This window comes from Sceloporus undulatus, chromosome 6 (assembly GCF_019175285.1).
Source record: "Sceloporus undulatus isolate JIND9_A2432 ecotype Alabama chromosome 6, SceUnd_v1.1, whole genome shotgun sequence".
NCBI classification, from domain to species: Eukaryota; Metazoa; Chordata; class Lepidosauria; order Squamata; family Phrynosomatidae; genus Sceloporus; species Sceloporus undulatus.
In genome coordinates this window covers 106,166,538-106,186,572 of record NC_056527.1, presented here as the reverse complement: position 1 = coordinate 106,186,572, position 20,035 = coordinate 106,166,538, and the positions used below count along the sequence as shown (strand labels likewise).

At 41.4% G+C, this 20,035-nt stretch overlaps 1 protein-coding gene across 2 annotated transcripts in view; it reads left to right on the top strand.

Annotated features, from left to right (window-relative positions):
* PRKCG (protein kinase C gamma) overlaps window positions 1-14,761 on the top strand; it is a 60,942-nt gene extending 46,181 nt beyond the window's left edge. The window contains exons 10-18 of one of the 2 annotated variants that reach the window (XM_042471433.1): window positions 200-337; window positions 1,077-1,250; window positions 2,256-2,347; window positions 5,601-5,663; window positions 5,936-6,074; window positions 7,495-7,575; window positions 8,722-8,829; window positions 9,725-9,865; window positions 11,095-14,761. In XM_042471433.1, the coding sequence (XP_042327367.1) occupies window positions 200-337; window positions 1,077-1,250; window positions 2,256-2,347; window positions 5,601-5,663; window positions 5,936-6,074; window positions 7,495-7,575; window positions 8,722-8,829; window positions 9,725-9,865; window positions 11,095-11,346 (1,188 nt within the window). In that variant the 3' untranslated portion in view covers window positions 11,347-14,761. Of the gene's footprint in view, window positions 1-199; window positions 338-1,076; window positions 1,251-2,255; window positions 2,348-5,600; window positions 5,664-5,935; window positions 6,075-7,494; window positions 7,576-8,721; window positions 8,910-9,724; window positions 9,866-11,094 lie in introns of those variants that run through there. The other variant, XM_042471434.1, reaches the window with a different exon arrangement.
* The last annotated feature ends 5,274 nt before the right edge of the window (window positions 14,762-20,035 follow it).

Sequence of the window (20,035 nt, the reverse complement as noted above, 5' to 3'; positions counted from 1 at the left end):
GGGTGAACTAGGGTATGTTTTCTGGAATAATCCAGGTTGCCAATTTCAGCTTCAGGCCAGAGAGCAGAGACATTGCAGAATTGGTAGTTTAAAGCACCACTTCTCCCATCCCCTTACTCTAAACCAGCAGGAAGTGCTCACATCTCTCACCATATCTCTGTTTCCTCTTCTTTCTCCTTTATTATCGTGTGCTCTGCAGAAGTGTCGGCATGGCCCCATCCAGTCACCATCTCCGAGTCCTACAGATTCCAAGCGTGGTGCATTCTTTGGCATCAATCGCTTCCACATCTCGGACTTCAACTTTCTTATGGTGCTGGGCAAAGGCAGCTTTGGGAAGGTGAGCCTGTTCTTTGGCAACTGAGCACACAGATGGTTAGAGGAAGTATGGGTTTCAACTAGAGGTTGAAAAAGTTGCTTTTTTCAATTTCAGTTCTGAGAACCTCTCAGTCAACATGGATGGTAATATATCAGTAAGATGGATGCTACAGGGAGCATTCCCACTGGAAGCTGTGAAAGAATATCACCAGATGGATATCAGAACTGTAGCACAATTTGCACCAGTTCTGTCTTTGACTGTTTCTTATCACATTACATCATGGTTCTCTTGTCATTGTATTCTAGTTAGATCACTGAGGAATCAAATCTTTTCCTTGTCAGAAAAAAACCCTGTTAATGGTTTCCAATAATGCTCCTGTCCCAAATACTGCTTTTGGTGCCAATGGTCCACACACCCCACATCCCCACAGTGACACCACAACCCAGGGCCACATTCCTTAAGGAAAAATCTGCCATGGGCCAAATGCCAGTGGTTGGTGGGGACTGAAGCCAACAGTGTATACACTTTGGTGACAAAAGTAGGCAAGCCCACTCTCTGTCTTTCCTCCTCATCTAACAGGTGTCTGGGGAAGGAGCATGTCACTGAGGGCTGTTGAAATTAAGCTAAGCCCTGCATGAGATCAGGGAAGGGCCCATGCAGTCCAACTGCCTTGGGCTGCCTGCCACTAGTCGAAGAAGTGACTGTGGAAAAGGCTAGATCCAAATTCAAAATCCAAACCTTTGGGATTCTCTCCTCACAGGTGATGTTGGCAGAGCGCCGTGGGACAGATGAACTATTCGCCATTAAGATCCTCAAGAAAGATGTGATCATCCAAGATGACGATGTAGAATGCACCATGGTGGAAAAGCGAGTCTTGGCCATGGGAGAGCGTCCGCATTTCCTAACCCAACTGCACTCTACTTTCCAAACTGCGGTAATCTCTGGCAACCTAGTGGGGTTGTCGCTTGCCATTTTAACTGTATCTTGTAATTATTATTATTATTATTATTATTATTATTAATGTTTATTTATATAGCACCATAAATTTGCATGGCACTTTACAGGCATCATCAAAAAAAGCATATAATCTGCCAATCGTGTACTCCATAACTTCTAGCTGATGAATGTAATAATTTCTTATCACCCACATATATTTGCACATAAGAGACAACAATTGTTTCAAAGCATGAAGAAACACACTTTCTCTGCTTTATTTATTTATTTGAGGCTGCATGCTAGGGATGCAACACTTTGCTAATTTTCTTCTTGAAGGAAACAGCGAGTAGCTTTAGCAAATTTCTTCTTGCTGCAAGAAATGCCTCAAAAAGTCCAATTTTTGAAGACTGTGTGTTTTGGGAGTTTCTCTGCACAAAAGTCACATGCAGTTGTTTTATGCAGAATACCCCCTTTTTGGTATGGGAAACAGAATTTTTTGAGCATAAAATAATATTTCTGCACAGAAATACCATGTTCTGTGTAAAAAAATGCTGATTCCTATACAAAACTAATATGTGCAAATTTTCTGTAAGGATTCATCTTGTCAGGATTGTCTCAAGAATTCAGAAACACATTTTTCAGCTATTATTTTTTTAAAGAAATATTCTCTTTATCTCTAATGCATGTACATACTCATAAAAGCAACCATAATTTAAGAATAAGTATCTAGAGAAAGGAATGCCTCCTTTAAGATGGCAGTATTTGTAAGTAATTCTGATCAAAAGAATTACATTTCTCCCTCACCCCAAATGCTGTCTGATTAATTGGGACACATTTTTAAAGTCAATTAAGATGGATTGAAATTAATCTACTTGTTAATTGACTGGATACTCTCTTACATACCCAAGTGTGCCGGGAAAGGGAACATTCTGTATTATTTGAGGGGTCCTTTACTTTGTTCGTCTGTGGTGGCAACAGACTTAATGTGGTCTTTTTCTTCAAGGACCGACTCTATTTTGTAATGGAGTATGTCAACGGAGGAGACCTGATGTATCACATCCAGCAGGTTGGGAAATTCAAGGAACCACATGCTATGTACGTGAGTTTCTTAGAGAAAACCTTGGCTCTCCCTCCTTTCCTTTCTTCTATAAATACTTACTGCAACCCAGAGGATGGTCACACCAGAGCTTTTCTGATCAGCTCCGATCTTAAGGTCAGGGCTGCCTGCAGAGAGTGATAATGTCAAACATAGGCTCAGGTAGGGATGTAAATACAGTACTCATCTGTCTCATCCTTGCATGTGAGGGCAAATAAATATGTTAGTTTTCTTCCTGCTGCAGGGAAAAATGAAAATTTATCCACAGTATTCTCCCTGTATCCAAACTTCCTGAAGTGTTGCACAGGAATTAGCTAATTAGTTAATGAGTAAAAGTCCTGAGATGATGGAATAGATTGCATTGTTTCAGATTTCAGAGGAGGCATCGCATTTTTAAATGCCGCCCTATTTAAAAACAACTACACTCTGCAAATTCAGGGAGCATATTGAACAATAGGTTTTCTCCCTCATGCACTACAGATAGTTTTCTTCATGCAAGGAGTGTGTATATGAAGGAACATTGAAAATATAACCCCCCTCTATTGCTGGCTGAATTGATACAGCCTGATGTACCACAAGCGGGAATTGTACCACTTTGTTCCGCTTATGAACATTGGACACCAGGCCTCAGTTTCATGGAAAATTATTACACTCCAGTGAAGTTGTGTAACTGAGTGACCTCAATATGGAATCAACAAGCATCTAGTCATTGCATGAAGTAAATCAGCGTGGCTTTTGATCAAAATATGCTGTTGGTGAGTGGGTTATCTGTCCTGCTCAGAAGAACAGTGAAAAGTAAGTTTGTGCTACATTGGAAAATTCAGTTCATTTGCACAAGGAACTCCTATATATGAAAAATATATGAGGCTGTAATGTGAGACTGAGAATGCACTCAGGCACCTTGAAGAGAAGATCTGTTGCCTACTGTTCTTACCCAGGCTAGGCTAGTAAGGGTGGTTTATCTTCCTCCGTGTATTCCTCTTCAAAGTAAGAGAGTTTATTTATTTACAACTTTGTTTTCCCTGTGCTTTCTCTAAGGAATTCAAAGTGAAATACATGTTCTCCCTCTGTCCCATTTTATTCTCACAAAACCCATCAGCCAGGCTAGACTGAGAAATGACAAGGTCCCCCAGTGACTTTACTGACTGCATATGGGAAATCTTTGTGGGTGACCCACATCATCATTACAGCACACTAGCCTTCAATGTACATTTAAGTGGGATGAATGCCTGTTCTTCCCATTTATCCCTGCTTATAGTTGCCTTCTTTAGTGAAAGTGGGCCAACTGTGGCTTTTGGCCTAATTTCATGTAATTTCATTTCAAAAGCCACTCTGTGAGGGAATGGCTCAGATCAGAGAATCCAAGAGAAATTTTGCATGGTGGAACAAGTCTGCTTTTGAGCTCCAGGGTGTGGGGTGTCCAAATGGACCATAAATTCTCAATTAAGTATTTTTAGTAAAGATAATGGTATAACATGAAATTTAAAAGTTGGAGTTTTTCCTTATTTGTAGAAAAATATGGTTATGCTAAAATATGAACAAAGTAGACAGTTTTTGCTGTATCATTATGAAAGCATAATAGAACATGATGGCTAATCTCAGGCTATTTGAATACAACCATTGGTAACCTTTCTTTGTGCCCCAGAATGATCCGATAACAATGTACTTTATATTTTATACAAACAACAATAAGCCTGATCAACTAATGAAATGAGCTTTCCTGGCTTTTTTAATCTGCAAAATTTCTAATAACGTTATCAAAATCAATTTCTCTGGCAGTGGTTGATTCAATACTCAGTAGACCTTAAAAAGTTTTTGATATGTTTGAGATCTTTTTTCTTTTTGAAAGAAAGGGCTGTCAGAAATTCACAGATCCCTCCTGGGCTCTCTGGCCCCTAGACTAATATACTGGCTAAACCCTTCTCTCATAGGCCCTTCAGACCTCTGACACAAGAGACCTTTCTTTATTTGTCTGTCCAGTGTAGAGAAGGAATGAGGAAAAGAGGGATGGATGGATGGATGGGATCAAGAGAAAATACAAAGGGTGTCCTCTGTGCACTTTTGGTTCAGGCTCAGCCAATTGTTAACATACTCCCTTACCCTTCAACAGTTTACTCTGAATAGAATGTGTTTCCAGGCAGAAAAAATCCCCCTTCCCCAATGGTAACTTAAATGTGTCATTTTAGGTCATAAGCTATTTGGTATTGGGGAATGATATCTGGTTACTCTGTACAATGCCATGCACATTTATTGAATAGAATCATAGAATCATAGTCCAAACCCTTGCCATGTAGGAACTCACAATCAAAGCATTCCTGACAGATTGCCATCCAACCTTTGCTTAAAGACCTCCAAAGAAGGAGACTCCACCACACTTTGAGGGAGTGCATTCCACTGTTGAACAGCTCTTACTGTCGGGAAGTTCCTCCTAATGTTGAGCGGGAATCTCTTTTCTTGTAGCTTGCATCCATTGCTCTGTGTTCTAGTCTCTGGAGCAGCAGAGTGATGCTGAATAAACAGGAGTGGAGGCTTAAATTCACAAAATATAATATTTGCTCTGTTGTGTATTACAGTCAGCCCTCTGTATCCATGGATTCTGCATCCACGAATTCAACCATCCACAGCTTGAAAATATCCCCTGTCCAAACAAAATTCCAAAACCCAACCATAATTTTATTATTTTATATAAGGGACATCATTTTATTATGCTATTTAATATAATGGGACTTGAGCTGCTATAGATTTTGGTATCATTTGTCAAGGGGTGGATTGGAATGAAACACTAGCAGATATCAAGAGCCCACTGTATCATATCAGCATACTGATTGCCTTAGTGTTTGTGCCAGCCAACCCAGGCAATCATGGCACACATACAGATTTTTTTAAAAAAATACAATCTAGATACACACAGTAGGAAGCCAGTCTACATTCAGGTCCCTTGTCACTTCTACTTGGAATGAAAAGTACTCTCATTGCAATTTACAAGCTCCTGTTTCACAGATTTTGATTTTTGATCTGAATATTGGTATTCAACAGGGGGCAAAGTCAAGTGTAAAGAAGCTGCCTGCTTCTGAAATGGTTTCGCTGGCTAGAGACAGCGGCTGCCTAGGTCTTTCAAATGTAATACAAACAGTGGGTGTTAGAACCACTGCAAGTTCTTCTCTGACGATGCTATTAATGAGATGTTAGCCATTCTTTCACCCACTTCATCCTACCCATTATGCATTTTCTTTTTAATCTTTTCCATTACAGGTTTTATGCTGCAGAAATTGCAATTGGCCTCTTCTTTTTGCATAATAAGGGAATTATTTACAGGTGAGTCTATGACTGCTGTCTCATATACCTGCCTTTCCAGATCTGAAGTTTGGGGCTGTTTCACACTACACATTCTATGATTCTATTGTAACTACCATGGTTCTGTTCTATGGAATCATAGGATTTCCAGTTTAGGGAGGAGGTATTTAGAAGCCAGAGAGCTCCAGTATCTCACCAAACTTCAAACCATAGGATCCTGAGCACTGTCAGCCTAAATGTGATCTGAGGCCTTCCACTGTATTCCAGTTGCTCACTTTGTCTTTCCTGCCTAGGGATTTGAAACTGGATAATGTAATGTTAGATGCCGATGGTCACATTAAGATCACAGATTTTGGGATGTGCAAAGAAAACATTTTCCCTGGCGTTACCACCCGAACATTTTGCGGAACACCTGACTACATTGCTCCAGAGGTACAAGATCCCCTTCTAAATTTTCTATTCCTGGTTCAACAGTGAACCCCAGGACCCATCTAATCTTAAATCAGCAATTGCTCTGTAAACTTAACAGGGTCCTCGTTTCAAATTCCTAATCCTATGCATTTGAATAAGAGGTGCACTCATATTTGTTTATTCCCGTTTTTTTTTTGCTCTGAATTCTAATTTTATACAATGAAATGTGTGTGTGGGTGAACTGAGGATCTGAACCCTCTGTCTTATTTTATTGTGTTCCATTTTCTCCCTATCTCAGGTTGCATTCAATATTGAAAGTGCCCAATATCATATTTTGTTTTGCCCTTAGTTATTTTTAAGGAGCAGAATAGTGAATGAATGGATGTAGTGATCCATTTGATCCTTATCTTTTTCCAGTGGACCCAGGACTCCTATTTACTAACTCTCTAGATTATTGCATGGGTGCCTAATTAGGGCTGTCCTTGAAATGGCTGTCCATTGCAATGTTTCAGAATGCAACTACTGGACTGTTGGCAGTGGCAAGCCAAGGAGAGCCTGTCACATCAGTTTGGAAGCAACTGTGTTATAGGCTTCTGGTCCCAATTTAAGGTGTCACTGTTGAATTTTAAACAACTTGAGCCCTGGTACAATGTGAATCACCTCCTTCCATAAGAACCTTGCTTCTTGCCAGACATACTTGAATCCTCGGTGATAACTCAGCTCCATTTTCTACTCCACTGAAAGTGCGGAGGGTGTCTACATGGTGCCAACATGTTTTTGGTGTCATTTTTGGTGCCAGCAAAACAAACATGGTGGAACTTACTTCCCAGAGATACACTTCTAACACCTTCTCTACTAGTTTTCTAACATTTGGTTGGAAACCAAATGCTATTTCACTGGGTTTTTATAATTAGTTGAGCTGTACTAGTGCTTCTATTGACTTTTGGTGGGAATATATTGTGTTTTTTTAAAAATATATAATTTGTATACAGTACTAACAATAAGTAGTATCACAGTAATATTGTATTATATTTCAAAATTTTCAGTTACCATATATACTCACCTATAAGTCGACCTCATATATAAGTCGAGGTCAATTTTTGGGGCCAAAATTATGGGTATTGGTATGATCTGTGGATAAGTCAAGGGTCAGACTTCAGGAGGATACAGGCTACAGAGCAATTGGTCACCCTTCCCAGCCTCTCCCCCGCTGGGCTGTCCTTTGCAGAGGCAGCCTGGCTGGGAAGAGGCTCGAGTCAAGTATCGTATTGTGCCGTGTATAAGTTGACCCAGGTTTTTTGGGTCATTTTTTTGACATAAATTTCTTAACATACACAAGTATATACAGTATGTAAGCTGCATTGGAGTTGTTCACATCAGAGAGTGGAATTTAAAAAATAATACTTGAAATGACTTCATTTTCCATCCCTTCCTGATTTAGATCATTGCCTATCAGCCGTATGGGAAGTCTGTGGACTGGTGGTCATTTGGTGTCCTTCTGTATGAAATGTTAGCTGGGCAGGTAGGTGTGATCAAGAAGGAATATAGCTTTGAAGTAATTAATTCTTGTAACTTGTTGTTATTATATGCTATCTAATAGTTTCTAGCTTATGGCAACCCTAATGTGAATCCATCATGAGATTGTCTTGGCAAGATTTCTTTAGAGAAATTCTGCTTTTGCCTTCCTTTGAGGCCTAGAGAGTGTGACTTCCTTTCTCCACAAATGGAGGCTCTACATTACATGACATTACTGTGGTAACTTACCAAGACATGGTTTCACTCCTTTTACTATGTAACTGCAACTTTTAGTCACTTTTGTCATTATGGGGATATGGTCTCACTAAATTGTGAAGAAGAAATATTACATGGTTCAATTACTGCGTTGTGCTACTGCCCTGCAACCTTTCATTGATGCTGAGGCAGCAGAAGGAGAAAATGCTTGATATCATAGACCAGAGGCTTCTAGGGTAACAATTTTACATGCTTTTGAGAAAGTAAATTAATAAATACTTTTTAAAATTTACAATCAGCAACTTTGGGTCTTGGGGTTATAACTGCAATTAATTACTTTTGAAAAGTAACCTTCCATGGTCTAGACAGGAAATCACTCAGTTCAAGGATTAGTCAATTATTCAATTCAAGTTAGTCACTCAGTTCAAGGATTATCTTTGTGGTATCTGGGGAAAGTGACATCTGATTCTAACAATGAAATCACAAGGCGGGCAAGAAACCCACAGACCCTGGATCCTTATGAAGATGATCTCAGTCCTTTGGGAGGTTTATGTGTGGATATTCCACACATTTCCCAAAGACAATAGATTTTCCCAAGACAATAGTCCCAGTGGATACAAAATCTTGTTCTCTCATGGGCACATTTGTGTTTGTGCACATGGCTCACAGGATTTTAATTAAAGATTGGCTTCTTTGGTAAATGGATTTTGGCAGTAGGTTTCTATAGTGCCAACCATGCTGAATCCCAAAGACTATGGAGCTAATAAGAGGGAGAAGACATTAATGTTTTGGAAGATGAATCCTAGTGAAGCTAGGAAGTCCTGCATTTGAAGTGCATAGAAAGGTGGGGTGTCCAACCTGGTGTTTTCCTGTTGTTTCTCTTTCTGAACAAAAGGGAACCTTTCTCACCTATCCCTTTGGTTCTCTCTGACCATAGCCACCATTTGATGGAGAGGATGAAGATGAACTCTTCCAGTCAATTATGGAGCATACAGTGTCCTATCCCAAATCTCTTTCACGAGAAGCTGTTTCTATCTGCAAAGGGGTGAGTTTTGGATCAGAACTCTCACAACCCAGAGGAAAAACCAGCTTTTCATATTTCCTGATGTTGTGGTGCTATGAAAGGTAATAGAATATCAGGGGTGAGCGAAATGCAGCCCATGGGCCACATGTGGTCCTAGGGCCAATTTTGTAGATCCTAGCCCTCTTGCTTAATTTATATTTTAAAAAAATAAAATAAAAAAATTGCTCCCAAATGCCTTTGGGAAACATTTCTGCCGTATTTTTGTCCCCCACAACTATTTTAAGGCCAGGAAAAAACCAGAAAGTGACTTTCACTCACTTTGTGTTGTTAAAAAAGACCTGTCCTAGACCTAGAATGGTACAAGTGGGTCCAAAAAATAGCAAAATTGCCTACCAAGGTTCCTAGAGGAGTTTGGAGCTGTTGGGAACATTTTAAATTTTTTTGTGGTGGTATCTGGTGGCCATCCCCCCGCAGCTTTCCTCTGGTGCTAACCCCATTGTAACTAAACAAGATGAGAAATCTTGATTTGCTGATGGGGACAGGGATGGGCTGTGTATGCACGTATCCCTTCCTTCACAAGTTGAAAAATGCTTGCTCAGGAGATTTAATGGATATTTTTTTCAGCTGGGCTCTGACGCAGAATCAAATCCAGTTTTGTGCAAATATGGCTGGAGTACACATTTGCAGAGAGGAATCAGCTGGTCTCAGAGGGATTTAAACATTTTCCCCTTTCCTCTGTCTTCTCCAGTATGTTTGCTCAGCCTACACATTACAATCTGCCTGGAAAATACAGATTTGGGACCATTTGCTTCCTAATGTTTAGTTCCACCCTGAATTATTCTTGGATTGGAATTTGCATGTCCTTAGAAGAGGAAGACACTACTAGCAAACTTCTTTTTCCTTTCTGTTTTCCCAGTTCTTGACCAAACATCCACTGAAGCGTCTGGGCTCAGGGATAGATGGGGAGCGGGATATTCGGGAACATGCCTTTTTCCGCTGGATGGACTGGGAGCGACTAGAGCAGCTGGAAATTCCTCCACCTTTCATCCCCAGGCCAGTGAGTAGCTTTCCTCACAGGACCCATTCAGCTATGCCAGCTTGCTCCTTGGGATGTGAAAATTTATCCAACTCAATTCCACTGCATTTCTCAAAATCCCAGCTACGATTTCTTCTTTTCATTTCATAATGGATTGAGAGATCTTCTGAGGGAGTTGCATGGAAATTTATAGACATTATCATATTCCCCCACATATGCACATTCATTTACCTAATCTATGCATTTTTCATCATTGACAAAATAATATATGGGTGAATATTTTGCAATTGTGTGCATTTTAGCCATTTGCATGTTTAAAATATGCACATTGTTTCATGCACATTTACCTCCATCCCCCACCTCCCAAAAAACATTCCATAAGTCTCACAAAAGTGAGAATTCTTGACAAGGTGATTTTTCCCTCAGACATGAAACCCAAAGAAGAGCAATAACCATGGCTTTTCTTAAGACTGTGGCATCCAACAAAATTCTTTTATTCATACCATGCATAGTGTGCACACATGCATTTGCATACTCAGGCAGTAACACTCCTGGTACATCTGTTACTTATTCATATTACATACTTACATACTTCAGAGACATAACCATGTTAGTTTAAAATATCAGTATGCAAAGGGATCCTGCAACTCCTTTGAGACTAACTGTGAAAGAAGTTGTATAGACTTGGGTCCAAAACACACTACAGAAATAACCCAGTTTGAGACCACTTTAACTGTTTTGGCTCAATGCACACATTAAGGGAATTCTGGAAACTGTAGTTTTGAGAAACATTTAGCCTTCTCTGTCAGAGATCTCTGGTACCACAAAAAAAACCCTACTATTTCCAGGATACTCTAGCACTGAGCCAGGACAGTTAAAATAGTCCCAAACTGGATTATTTCTGCAGTGTGTTTTGGACCCTCTTCTACTGCCATGTATCTGAAGAAGCAGACCAAGTCTATGAAAGTTCATGTTACACACCACAGTTCATTTTAACTTCATTTCAATTTCATTTCATTAACAATGGAATTGTGCATATCTACTCAGATTGTAGCTCCACTGAATTCAAAGTACCTCAGTTCCATGTAAATCTGTATAGGATTGTAGTTAAATGTAGCATAGCTACTGGCAAGTAAGATGGGAAAAAATGATGAAAAGTTGTATTATGGATTGAGAGATAACTCTTCTTTTCTTTCTCTTTTCATTTTCATTTTCATTGCCCCTTTCCCACTCTCCCCCTTCCCTTGCAGTGTGGCCGGAGCGGAGAAAACTTTGACAAATTTTTCACACGGGCACCACCAGCGCTGACACCCCCAGACCAGTTGGTCCTGGCAAGCATTGACCAGAGTGAATTCCAAGGGTTCACCTACATCAACCCTGATTTTGTGCACCCCTCTACATTGCGGCGGGGAAGCCTGTCTCCAACAGGGTTGCCCCTCTCCCCAACGGGTCTGCCCCTCTCCCCAACTGGAATCCTACCTTCCCCTACCTCCCTAGTGTGAGAATGAGTCCTCTTCGTACCCCGGGATACTAAACTTCCCTAAGTCAAGCCTTGCCTGTAGAAATCTGCTCCTGAGAGCATGACTCCAGCTTGAAACCCAGCCCTAACCCTGACCTTATACAACCTCTCTCACATTCACATTTTGTTAAATGCCTCTTCTAGTGTGTTGCTTCCCTCCTCCTTTACCTCCCTTCGATGGAACCAAACTGGTGAGGTTAACAATGAAAGCACACACACACACACACACACATTGACTCTATATATGTCTATAGAGAAACAGAGGCCAGAATTCACTTGGGGACTTCTTATGTTTTTTGTTAGTGGACTTACGTCTGCAGAAAATGGAATTGAACAGTTTTGCAAAGTCCGTATTCAGCAGGGGGTTGCTGATATGTTACTATGTAGTGGAGCCAGTAAAATGACTGATGCGCATCAGGACCAGTGTGCATTGGGACCAATGAACAAGTAGCCCCAAGGCACAACCAGCCCCAGTGCACAGTGGGACTAATGCACATTGGGACATTGGCTAGAGAATGCCAATGTGTTTTGTTAAAGCCCAGTGCACATCAGGAAATTCTTGCTGGCATCCTGTTACGTATCTTTACAGTTCACTAACAGGGTTCCTTAGCATTTCTGCTATGTAGTTAAAAGGTATACAATAGAGAATTCTGTCTGTAGATTTTTAATACTCTGGTTAAACAGGAGTCCTTCCCAATGGTGTCACTAGGGTTGGAGTCACCCCAATGTGGTAACTCATGCTGTAACCTCCCAGGCTCGGAGCTGCTTGGCCAGTGGTCCTTTGGGAGTAAATTGGGCTGCTATGGGCGAGAAAGGCCCTGGTCTATTTTTTGCCAATGGCTGGTGGACCAGGGCACATGAAGGGATTCTCTATGTCCCAGTTTCTTCCAGTCTACCTGCCTTGGTTGCAAGTCTGGAAGGGGTCTAGGCACCATTTGGTGATGGGAAAGGCCTCCAGAATTTGCTGTAGAGTGCCGACAGCACCCTGGCTGGCCTCCTTGATGCCTCCAGGCAGGTGGACTGGTTCTTTCCCAGAAACTTCAGTCTCCAGGAATCCCAGTCTACCTGTGGAGAGGCACAGCGGTACACTGCACAACAGAAGGTAGACGCCCCCCCTTTGAGGTGTCACTCGGTGTTCTCCATGCCCCCTGCAGTCCCCTACAAATGCCCCTAGTGCTTCCTCAGTCACAGTGACCCTTTTTGAATGTCCCCAAGTTTCACTGATCTTGTGTTGTCTCAAACGGTGCCTGTCATTACAGTACAAATTGTTCTGCAGTAAAGCCAGTGCTTGAGGTACAAAGGTGCTGCACAACCCAGCCTGTGAAGGTCTCCTGAGTGACTGTTTTTAAAAGGCCCCAAAGAGATTATACCTTTGCTCAAATATGGATTAAGAGGAGTGGAGCCTTGCAATTTTTAAGAAGAGCTTCCAGTTCCCCCTGACCCATCTGCAACTGAAGTACTTGATAACTTCCATAGGATGAGAAACTACCCACTTCGACCTGAATGTGGATTATTTTCTGGCTAATTTTATGCCGTGATTATTGGATGGGAGGAGTAAAGAGTAAGGGGCAATAGACCAGACTGTATTTGCTTTGTGAGAAGTGATGGGTAATATGGCTGAAATTTAACTAGGGGCCACCCAGGACCTGGCCTTTGCCCTATTCCATGGTTTTCCCCAGGGCTGCCTTTGGAAAATGAAATGAGTAGTGACATACTCAAATGAAGTTGTGTCATGAAAACTGACATCCAAATCTGAAGCAGCTGCTTAACTCATCCCTTTAAAGGCCATGCCATTTGGGCTCCGGTGATTTCTTTTTTGACGAGTGTTGTTTCCTGATACTGTAATGTAAAAGGCAGAGAATTTAATTAAATTAAGAAACAATAATAAGACGATCAATGACCCCCACTCACCTGTGAATTATTGCTCTAATCTATACCAAAGGTGGGGAAGACAGGAGGTCTGGAGGGAGAGTTTTTGGCCAACAGCACCCATCATAGGTCATACCGCCCCTCCCCAAAAGAAAACTGGAATTGCTGCAAAGCCCTCTCTAGTTTTGTAAAACAAAATTTAAAAAAAACCCTTTAAGGGGTAGCAAACAAAGTGCAGGGGAGCTGCACCTTGTTTTAAAGCAAAGTCATAATTCCGGAAATCACTGGAGCCCAAAGGCATGGTCATAATTCCTAGAAATTTGCCCATGGTCATGATCTACAGTGAAGCAGTGCAGGAATCTATTTTGTTGTTGTTTGTCTAGGTTGTATATAACAACCTTTCCCAATGAGGTCCCCTCCAGATATGTTGGACTACAAACCCCATCATTCCCAACCAGCATGGTCACTGAAGGCCACCTGTTTGAAGTAGTGTATACATAGGATGAACTTTTCTTCACATGCTTCATCAAAATATTATGGGATATGCTACTGTATATTCAGTCATAAGGAGTCTGTGTTCCCTTGGAGTAAATTTTTAATTGGGAAAGTATCAGGAATCAACACTTCTTTGCTTCCTCAATGAAACTCTCATTTCAATGATTTCCCCTTATCTCTTCAGTGGTCTTTCTTTGTCCCATCCCTAGATCTAAATGTCTCACACATGGAGCTTTCCCAAGTCCTGTCTGCTACAGTGTTAGAATGTAATCTTAAACTAGTTATAACTAACTGAATGTCATCCCTTAATTCCTCATACCTCATCCATAGTTAGGATGCCCAATTCTACAATTTCTTATGAAATCCTAACCAGCCCTTTCCCCTGCCCATCCTCATGACACCTCGCTCTCTGTGGCACGGTCCTCACCCTTTTGAGTCCTGCTGTCTCAGTCCCTCTCACTGACACCTTTGCCTCGCTTTCTCCAACATAGCTGCCCTTGTCACCCACTCAGCTGTTAAAAATCAAACTTTGGAAGGAAGTGCTGACAAGCAATGGAGGTGGTGCTAGACTCTGAGGAGAAAATATTTCCCTTCTTCCATTAACACAGCATGTCGAAATGCAAACTTTTTCTTCTCTTTGGTGCATGGACTATTATATGAATACTATACATATATTTATTTATTGCTACATATCTTCCGGCTTTCTGCCCTGCTAAGATGTGCATCTAACCATCTGCATCTCTTCTCCCAAGCTACGCCTGTCAGTCTCTTTCCAGTGTGAAAAAGGAGGTGTGGGCAGCTCAAGATGGCACCTTCATTCCCTTCTTGAATTCTCTAGAGCTGCTTCCCCCTGATTGTAGCCAATAAACTCTGTCATGATTTTTCACTTTTACCTTTTGATGTGGGAAAGGCTTATCTGTTTTGTGTGGTGTAGGCAGGAAAAGAGTGGTCCTTATTTATGACTTCATCAAAACCCATCAGAACAAGTAGCAGCTGTTGGCATGGGATGGCACATTCAAAAGGCAATGTTTAACATGCTAAAACCTTGAGTTTGGTATAACTCAGTGCTAAGCTGCCATGAATCCTGGATTTGGAGTGTAAATAAAGTTAACCATAAAATAATAATGTTGATGAAACCTCCCAGGGCAATTTTAGCTGTACCAAAAATGGTAGGGGGAAAAAGGGAATTTGCTTGTCAATAGGGGAAGGGTCATGGGGAGAGGGTGACTCATTCTGTTAGAAAATTAAGATGCCATTTCATGCACAAGATTCAGATCCTGGTGTGACTGGTTTGGTAGTCCCTCTTACTCTATTCCTTCTCACTTTGAGGTTGCATCGAACCTCTAATTCTGCTCAAGCAACCATGCCAGCCAGTTATCCTCCTTGCGAGTCCTGCTGTGGCAGGCTGTAAATGCAGAGAAATTTTAGAAAATGCACAGCAGGCTGTAATGTACAGATAGCATGACCAGTGGAGTCTTATGTATTTGGTGTGCCAGACCAAGGACTCCAAACCTGGAGACATGGACGGGTGGCAGATAGTGATGCCAGGGTTCAGAGTCTCATAAGCAACAAATATAGCAAACAAAGTGAGTGGGCTAACAGAAAAGAAGAGCCTCAGACCACAAGTACATTTATACCTAACATAAAGAAGCAAAGGAGAAGAGAACACAGTCTAAACTGGACAGAGCTTGGAAAAGTTAATGGTTGCTTGGAGCACACCTCCCAGAATCCCCCAGCCAGCATGTTCCGTGGTCTTGTTGGCAGGAGAATTCAGGGTGTCGTAACTCCCTTGCCCAAAAATAATGTTTTCAAGCTTGGTTTCCAGGATTCATGAATGGTGAGCAATGTTATTAATAAAACTAGAAGAATGCTTGGATATTTTCCCATCCCAAGGCATTTCCACAGCAATTTCTCACCTGTGATTTTCTCAGTCCTTCCAGCACATTAGTCTTCCATCAATTTCCTGCCTCAGTCTTTTCTCTTTGCTTACCTCCAGCTTGGGAATAACCAGATCTCTCCCACACCTACTTTCCCCCTTTGGTTTGTGGGTCCCTGTAGCAAGTACCATAGACTATTGGATTCACCTATGCATTTCAGTATAAAAGATATTTATCCAACCAAACGTGTCTCTCTCTTGTCTTTCTTTTATTGCCTCACTTTTCTTAAATATTCTTATTAAAGAGTAAGATTTACTAAAATCAAAAGGTTAGAATTCACTTGGGCAGTCAAATGCGTAACGTACAGCTACTTGTTTGTTATCGTTTTGTATTCATTATCCGTATTTGCATTCACAATTCTCACAATCCCTGGTTTGATAGGTGGGGATTGAGTAGAGTTGGGCCAGGAGTTACTGCATAGCTACATAACTATGGTTACACGTCTGTAAGTGCCCAAGTGACATCGAAACATAGCACTATGGTTATTTAACAGTGGATTCAATGATCCCCTTCCCCCCACCCTCTTTCCTTCCATCTCCCTGTGTATTATACACTTCACAGATTAAAATTAGGACGTGTGGCCACACAACATCAGCATGTGGTCAAGATCGCAAAAATTATTAATAAGGAGCATTAGATAAGCTAGGAGAGGCTGCAGCAGTTTGTTTTTGCCTGAGCTTACAGGGAAGGATGAGATTCGACCACTCGACTCATCGCTGCCCCTGCTGAGTTGAATGCAAACTACTTTTGCACTTTTAATTCTGTTTGTGCCAACTGAAGTAAGCCAAAGATGAAAGGGGGCAGGAGTGCAAGGAGAACAGAGAAACAGAGATATTTTAATAACAGCTTAAAAAGGGAGAGTAGGCCCCATACAGACAGGCCAAAATAAACCTGCTTCAGGCCACTTTGGAGGTATGCTGTTTAAATGAGGCATGCATCCTCAGAGTCCAGGAGCCGTGCCAAAGCCACGATCTAGTCCTAAGGACTGGAGCACAGCTCTGGAACAGCTTCTGGACTCTGAGGACGCATGCATCATTTAAACAGCATACCTCCAAAGTGGCCTGAAGCAGCTTTATTTTGGCTCATCTGTATGGGGCCAAGAGTTAATCCAGACTGTTCCTGCCAAACCAGAGCAGCTGGAAGATAATGTATATACGTATGTGTCTCTTTAGATGGTGATTGTATTCCCTTGTTTTCTTTAAAATTTGGTAAGCTAGCTGGATATTCCATATTTGGGGTCCCTTTGTATTTTGCAGAGTGAGATTCTGGATTTCTGCCCCAAAGTAGGCCCAAGGCAAAGTAAGCTCATCCTTATATCTGCCATACCTGTCAATTCAGAAGTAAGTCCCATGTAGATAGAACTGCAGCCTTAGACTGTGAATTCTTGTGGTAAGGTATGTGTGTATGTGTCTGTGAAAGAAGCAGAGAGATCTTCCAGACTAAAGAAGTATGACTTCTTGGATTTTGACAGATTTTGCCCATTATTATTGTCTCCTTGTCCATGCATTCTTTTCTGAGGTGTTTGTAGCAGTTTCACTTTTTAAAGTATGTAGTGTGAGGTTTGAAAGATAAATGATTCTAAAAACTTTTTTTAGAATCCTTGAGCAGAAGTGAAATTGCACTGAAGCTTTAGAGAGACAGATAGAAGAAAATGGAACATATTTGTTCTGAGATGTCTTGGAATTAAAAAGGGTCGAGCTGTTGCAGCTGGTATCAGAAACTACCAGAAAAGATGATCACGCTACACTCTTTTGTGCTGCAATCCTGCAAGCCGAAATCAAAGGGCAAAATACTGGTTTTGGAGCAGGCAACACCACACTTCTTGCATTTGCGCTACTGGAGCTGCCACCACCATCCTGTTCCATAACCTGTCCTTTATAACTTACCCAGCATGCCTTTAGGTTTTTATTTTATTTTTTCAATTTTTTGCACAATTACGTAGCTCTTCAGCCTTGTTGTAAGCTTTTTTTAAAAATTATCAAAATTTTGAGGCTTTGGGGCTCTGAAATTGCACAAAAAAATGGGAACTTTTTTAAAATGAGGAGGATGGGGGGACAATGACACCACATGACTGCCAATTGCACAAATGTCCTGGGAATGGCTTTTCGCACCTTTGGCATTGTGTGATTGGCAATTCATACATGAGTTTCCCTCGTGAATGAAAAGGGATGGGGCAGCTAGATGAGGGAAGTGGCATTGTGTGATCACCATCACCAATGGGAATCACGGTTTAAAAGCTGTGTGTGATAATCTCCTAAGACAACAGAAATGTCATTTAGAGATTGTGTGTGTGTGTATGAACAAGAGAACTACAGCAACAAATGCCACAGTCTCCCAAGGAGAAGCCCAGACATGAAATGGGAAGATACCCCAGTGCAGGAACCTACTGCTAAAGCACCCTGAAAGGTGTCCAGCTAAGCTTTGTTTAAAAACCTCTAATGTAGGAGAGTCCATCTTCTGATATTCCACAGTTGTATAGCTCTTATTGTTATGAGTTCTTAGAACTGTAGAATCATATAGTTGGAAGAGACCACAAGGGTCATCCAGTCTAGCCCCTTGCCATGCCGGAATACACAATCAAAGCAGATTGATGCTCCTAACAGATGGCCATCCAACCTCTGTTTAAAGACCTCCAAAGAAGGAGACTCCACCACACCTCGCAGGAGTGTGTTCTACTGTCAAACAGCTCTTACCATCAGGAAGGTCTTCCTAATGTTTAGTTTAAATCTTCTTTCTGGTAATTTTGAGTGTCCTATCCTCTGGATGATAGGATGCAGTGGCTTAGTGGTTAAGATGCCAATACTGACGATTAGAAGGTTGGCAGATTGAGGCCCGGGTGTTGCATGATGGGGTGAGCTTCTGTCACTAGTCCCAGCTCCTGCCAGCCTAGCAGTTCGAAAGCATGCAAATAGATAAAGAGGTATCACTTTAGTGGGAAGGTAACAGCATTCGGTGCAGTCATGCTGGCCACATGATCACCGGAGTAGTCCTTGGACAACACTGGATCTTCGGGTTAGAAACATAGATAAGCACCACCCCCTTCAGTGGGTTATAACTAGACATTCATATCAAGTTGTACATGAATGTACATGACACCTTTATCCTCTGGAGCAGCAGCATCCATCTTCTACATGACAGCTCTTCAAATATTTCAAGGACTAAATATGAAAGCCAAGCGTGGTGTAGTGGTTTGAGCATTGGACTAGGATTCTGGAGACCAGCGTTTGAATCCCAGTCTGGCCATGAAGCCCACTGGTGACCTTGGGCAAGTCATACTCTTTTGGCCTCAGAGGAAGGCAAGGGCAAACCTCTGCTGAAGCAACGTGCCAAGAAAAACCCATGACAGGTTTGCCTTAGGGTTGTCATAAGTCCAAAACGACTTGACTCACACAACAACAACAACAACAACAAATGTATCCAGTTTCCTCATCTGTTCCTCAAAGGGCTTGGCTTCTAGAGCTTTGGCCATTTTTTGTCATCCTTTGGACATAAGCCAGTTTGTCAGTGTCCAGAACTGGATGCAATATTACAGGAGAAGCAGACCAAAGCAGAATTGAATCATGCTATTTTCCTAGCTCTCCACTGTTCCCCATATCTATATTAAACAAAGACACAGCTATGATGGGTCAGTAGTTCAGGAGGTATTCAGATTATTAGTATAGATATGAAGGATTGTTGAAAGCTAATAGAACTCCCTAGAAATAGGAAGGAAAGACCCAAAAGGTAAGTAGAACTGAATAATTAAAAAAAAAACTTATCCATGTGCAACAAATTAATGGTTTGGTTGACTTTTGCTGATGACAAAAATAGAGAAAATGCATGGCCTTCCCCTTCTTACAAACATACTCCTCTAAAATTATGCTCTCAAGAAAAGTCAGTGTATGGTTTCAAATTAATAACCCTGTTCTCTCAATTGTAGACCACACTGTTCTGGTTGAAATTAAAGTTAGCAGGCACCAGGGGGAGCTGGAGGATAGAAAGTAATGTCTGTTTATTGAATTTCTTTTAAAAGCTCTCCCTCATACCTTGTTGACACAGGTGGAAACTGAGCCAGTGTGGTGTAGTGGCTTATGTGTGCCTTGTTGTGGTGTTATTGTGACTCTAAGGTGACAGTATCATGGAGTTTTCTTGGAAAGATTTCAGAGGAGGTTTGCCATGACCTTTCCCGGAGGCTGAGAGAGTGTGACTTGCCCAAGGTCACCAAGTAGGTTTCCGTGGCTGAGCTGGGAATCAAACTTTGGTCTCCAGAGTCATAGTCCAACACTCAAATAATCTGGAGATATTTATAATGAGGGAAGGAAGAAAGGGAAAGGGTGTTGTTTTTTTTTAATTCAATACAAGATCATTTTATCAAGCATTCATCTGGATATG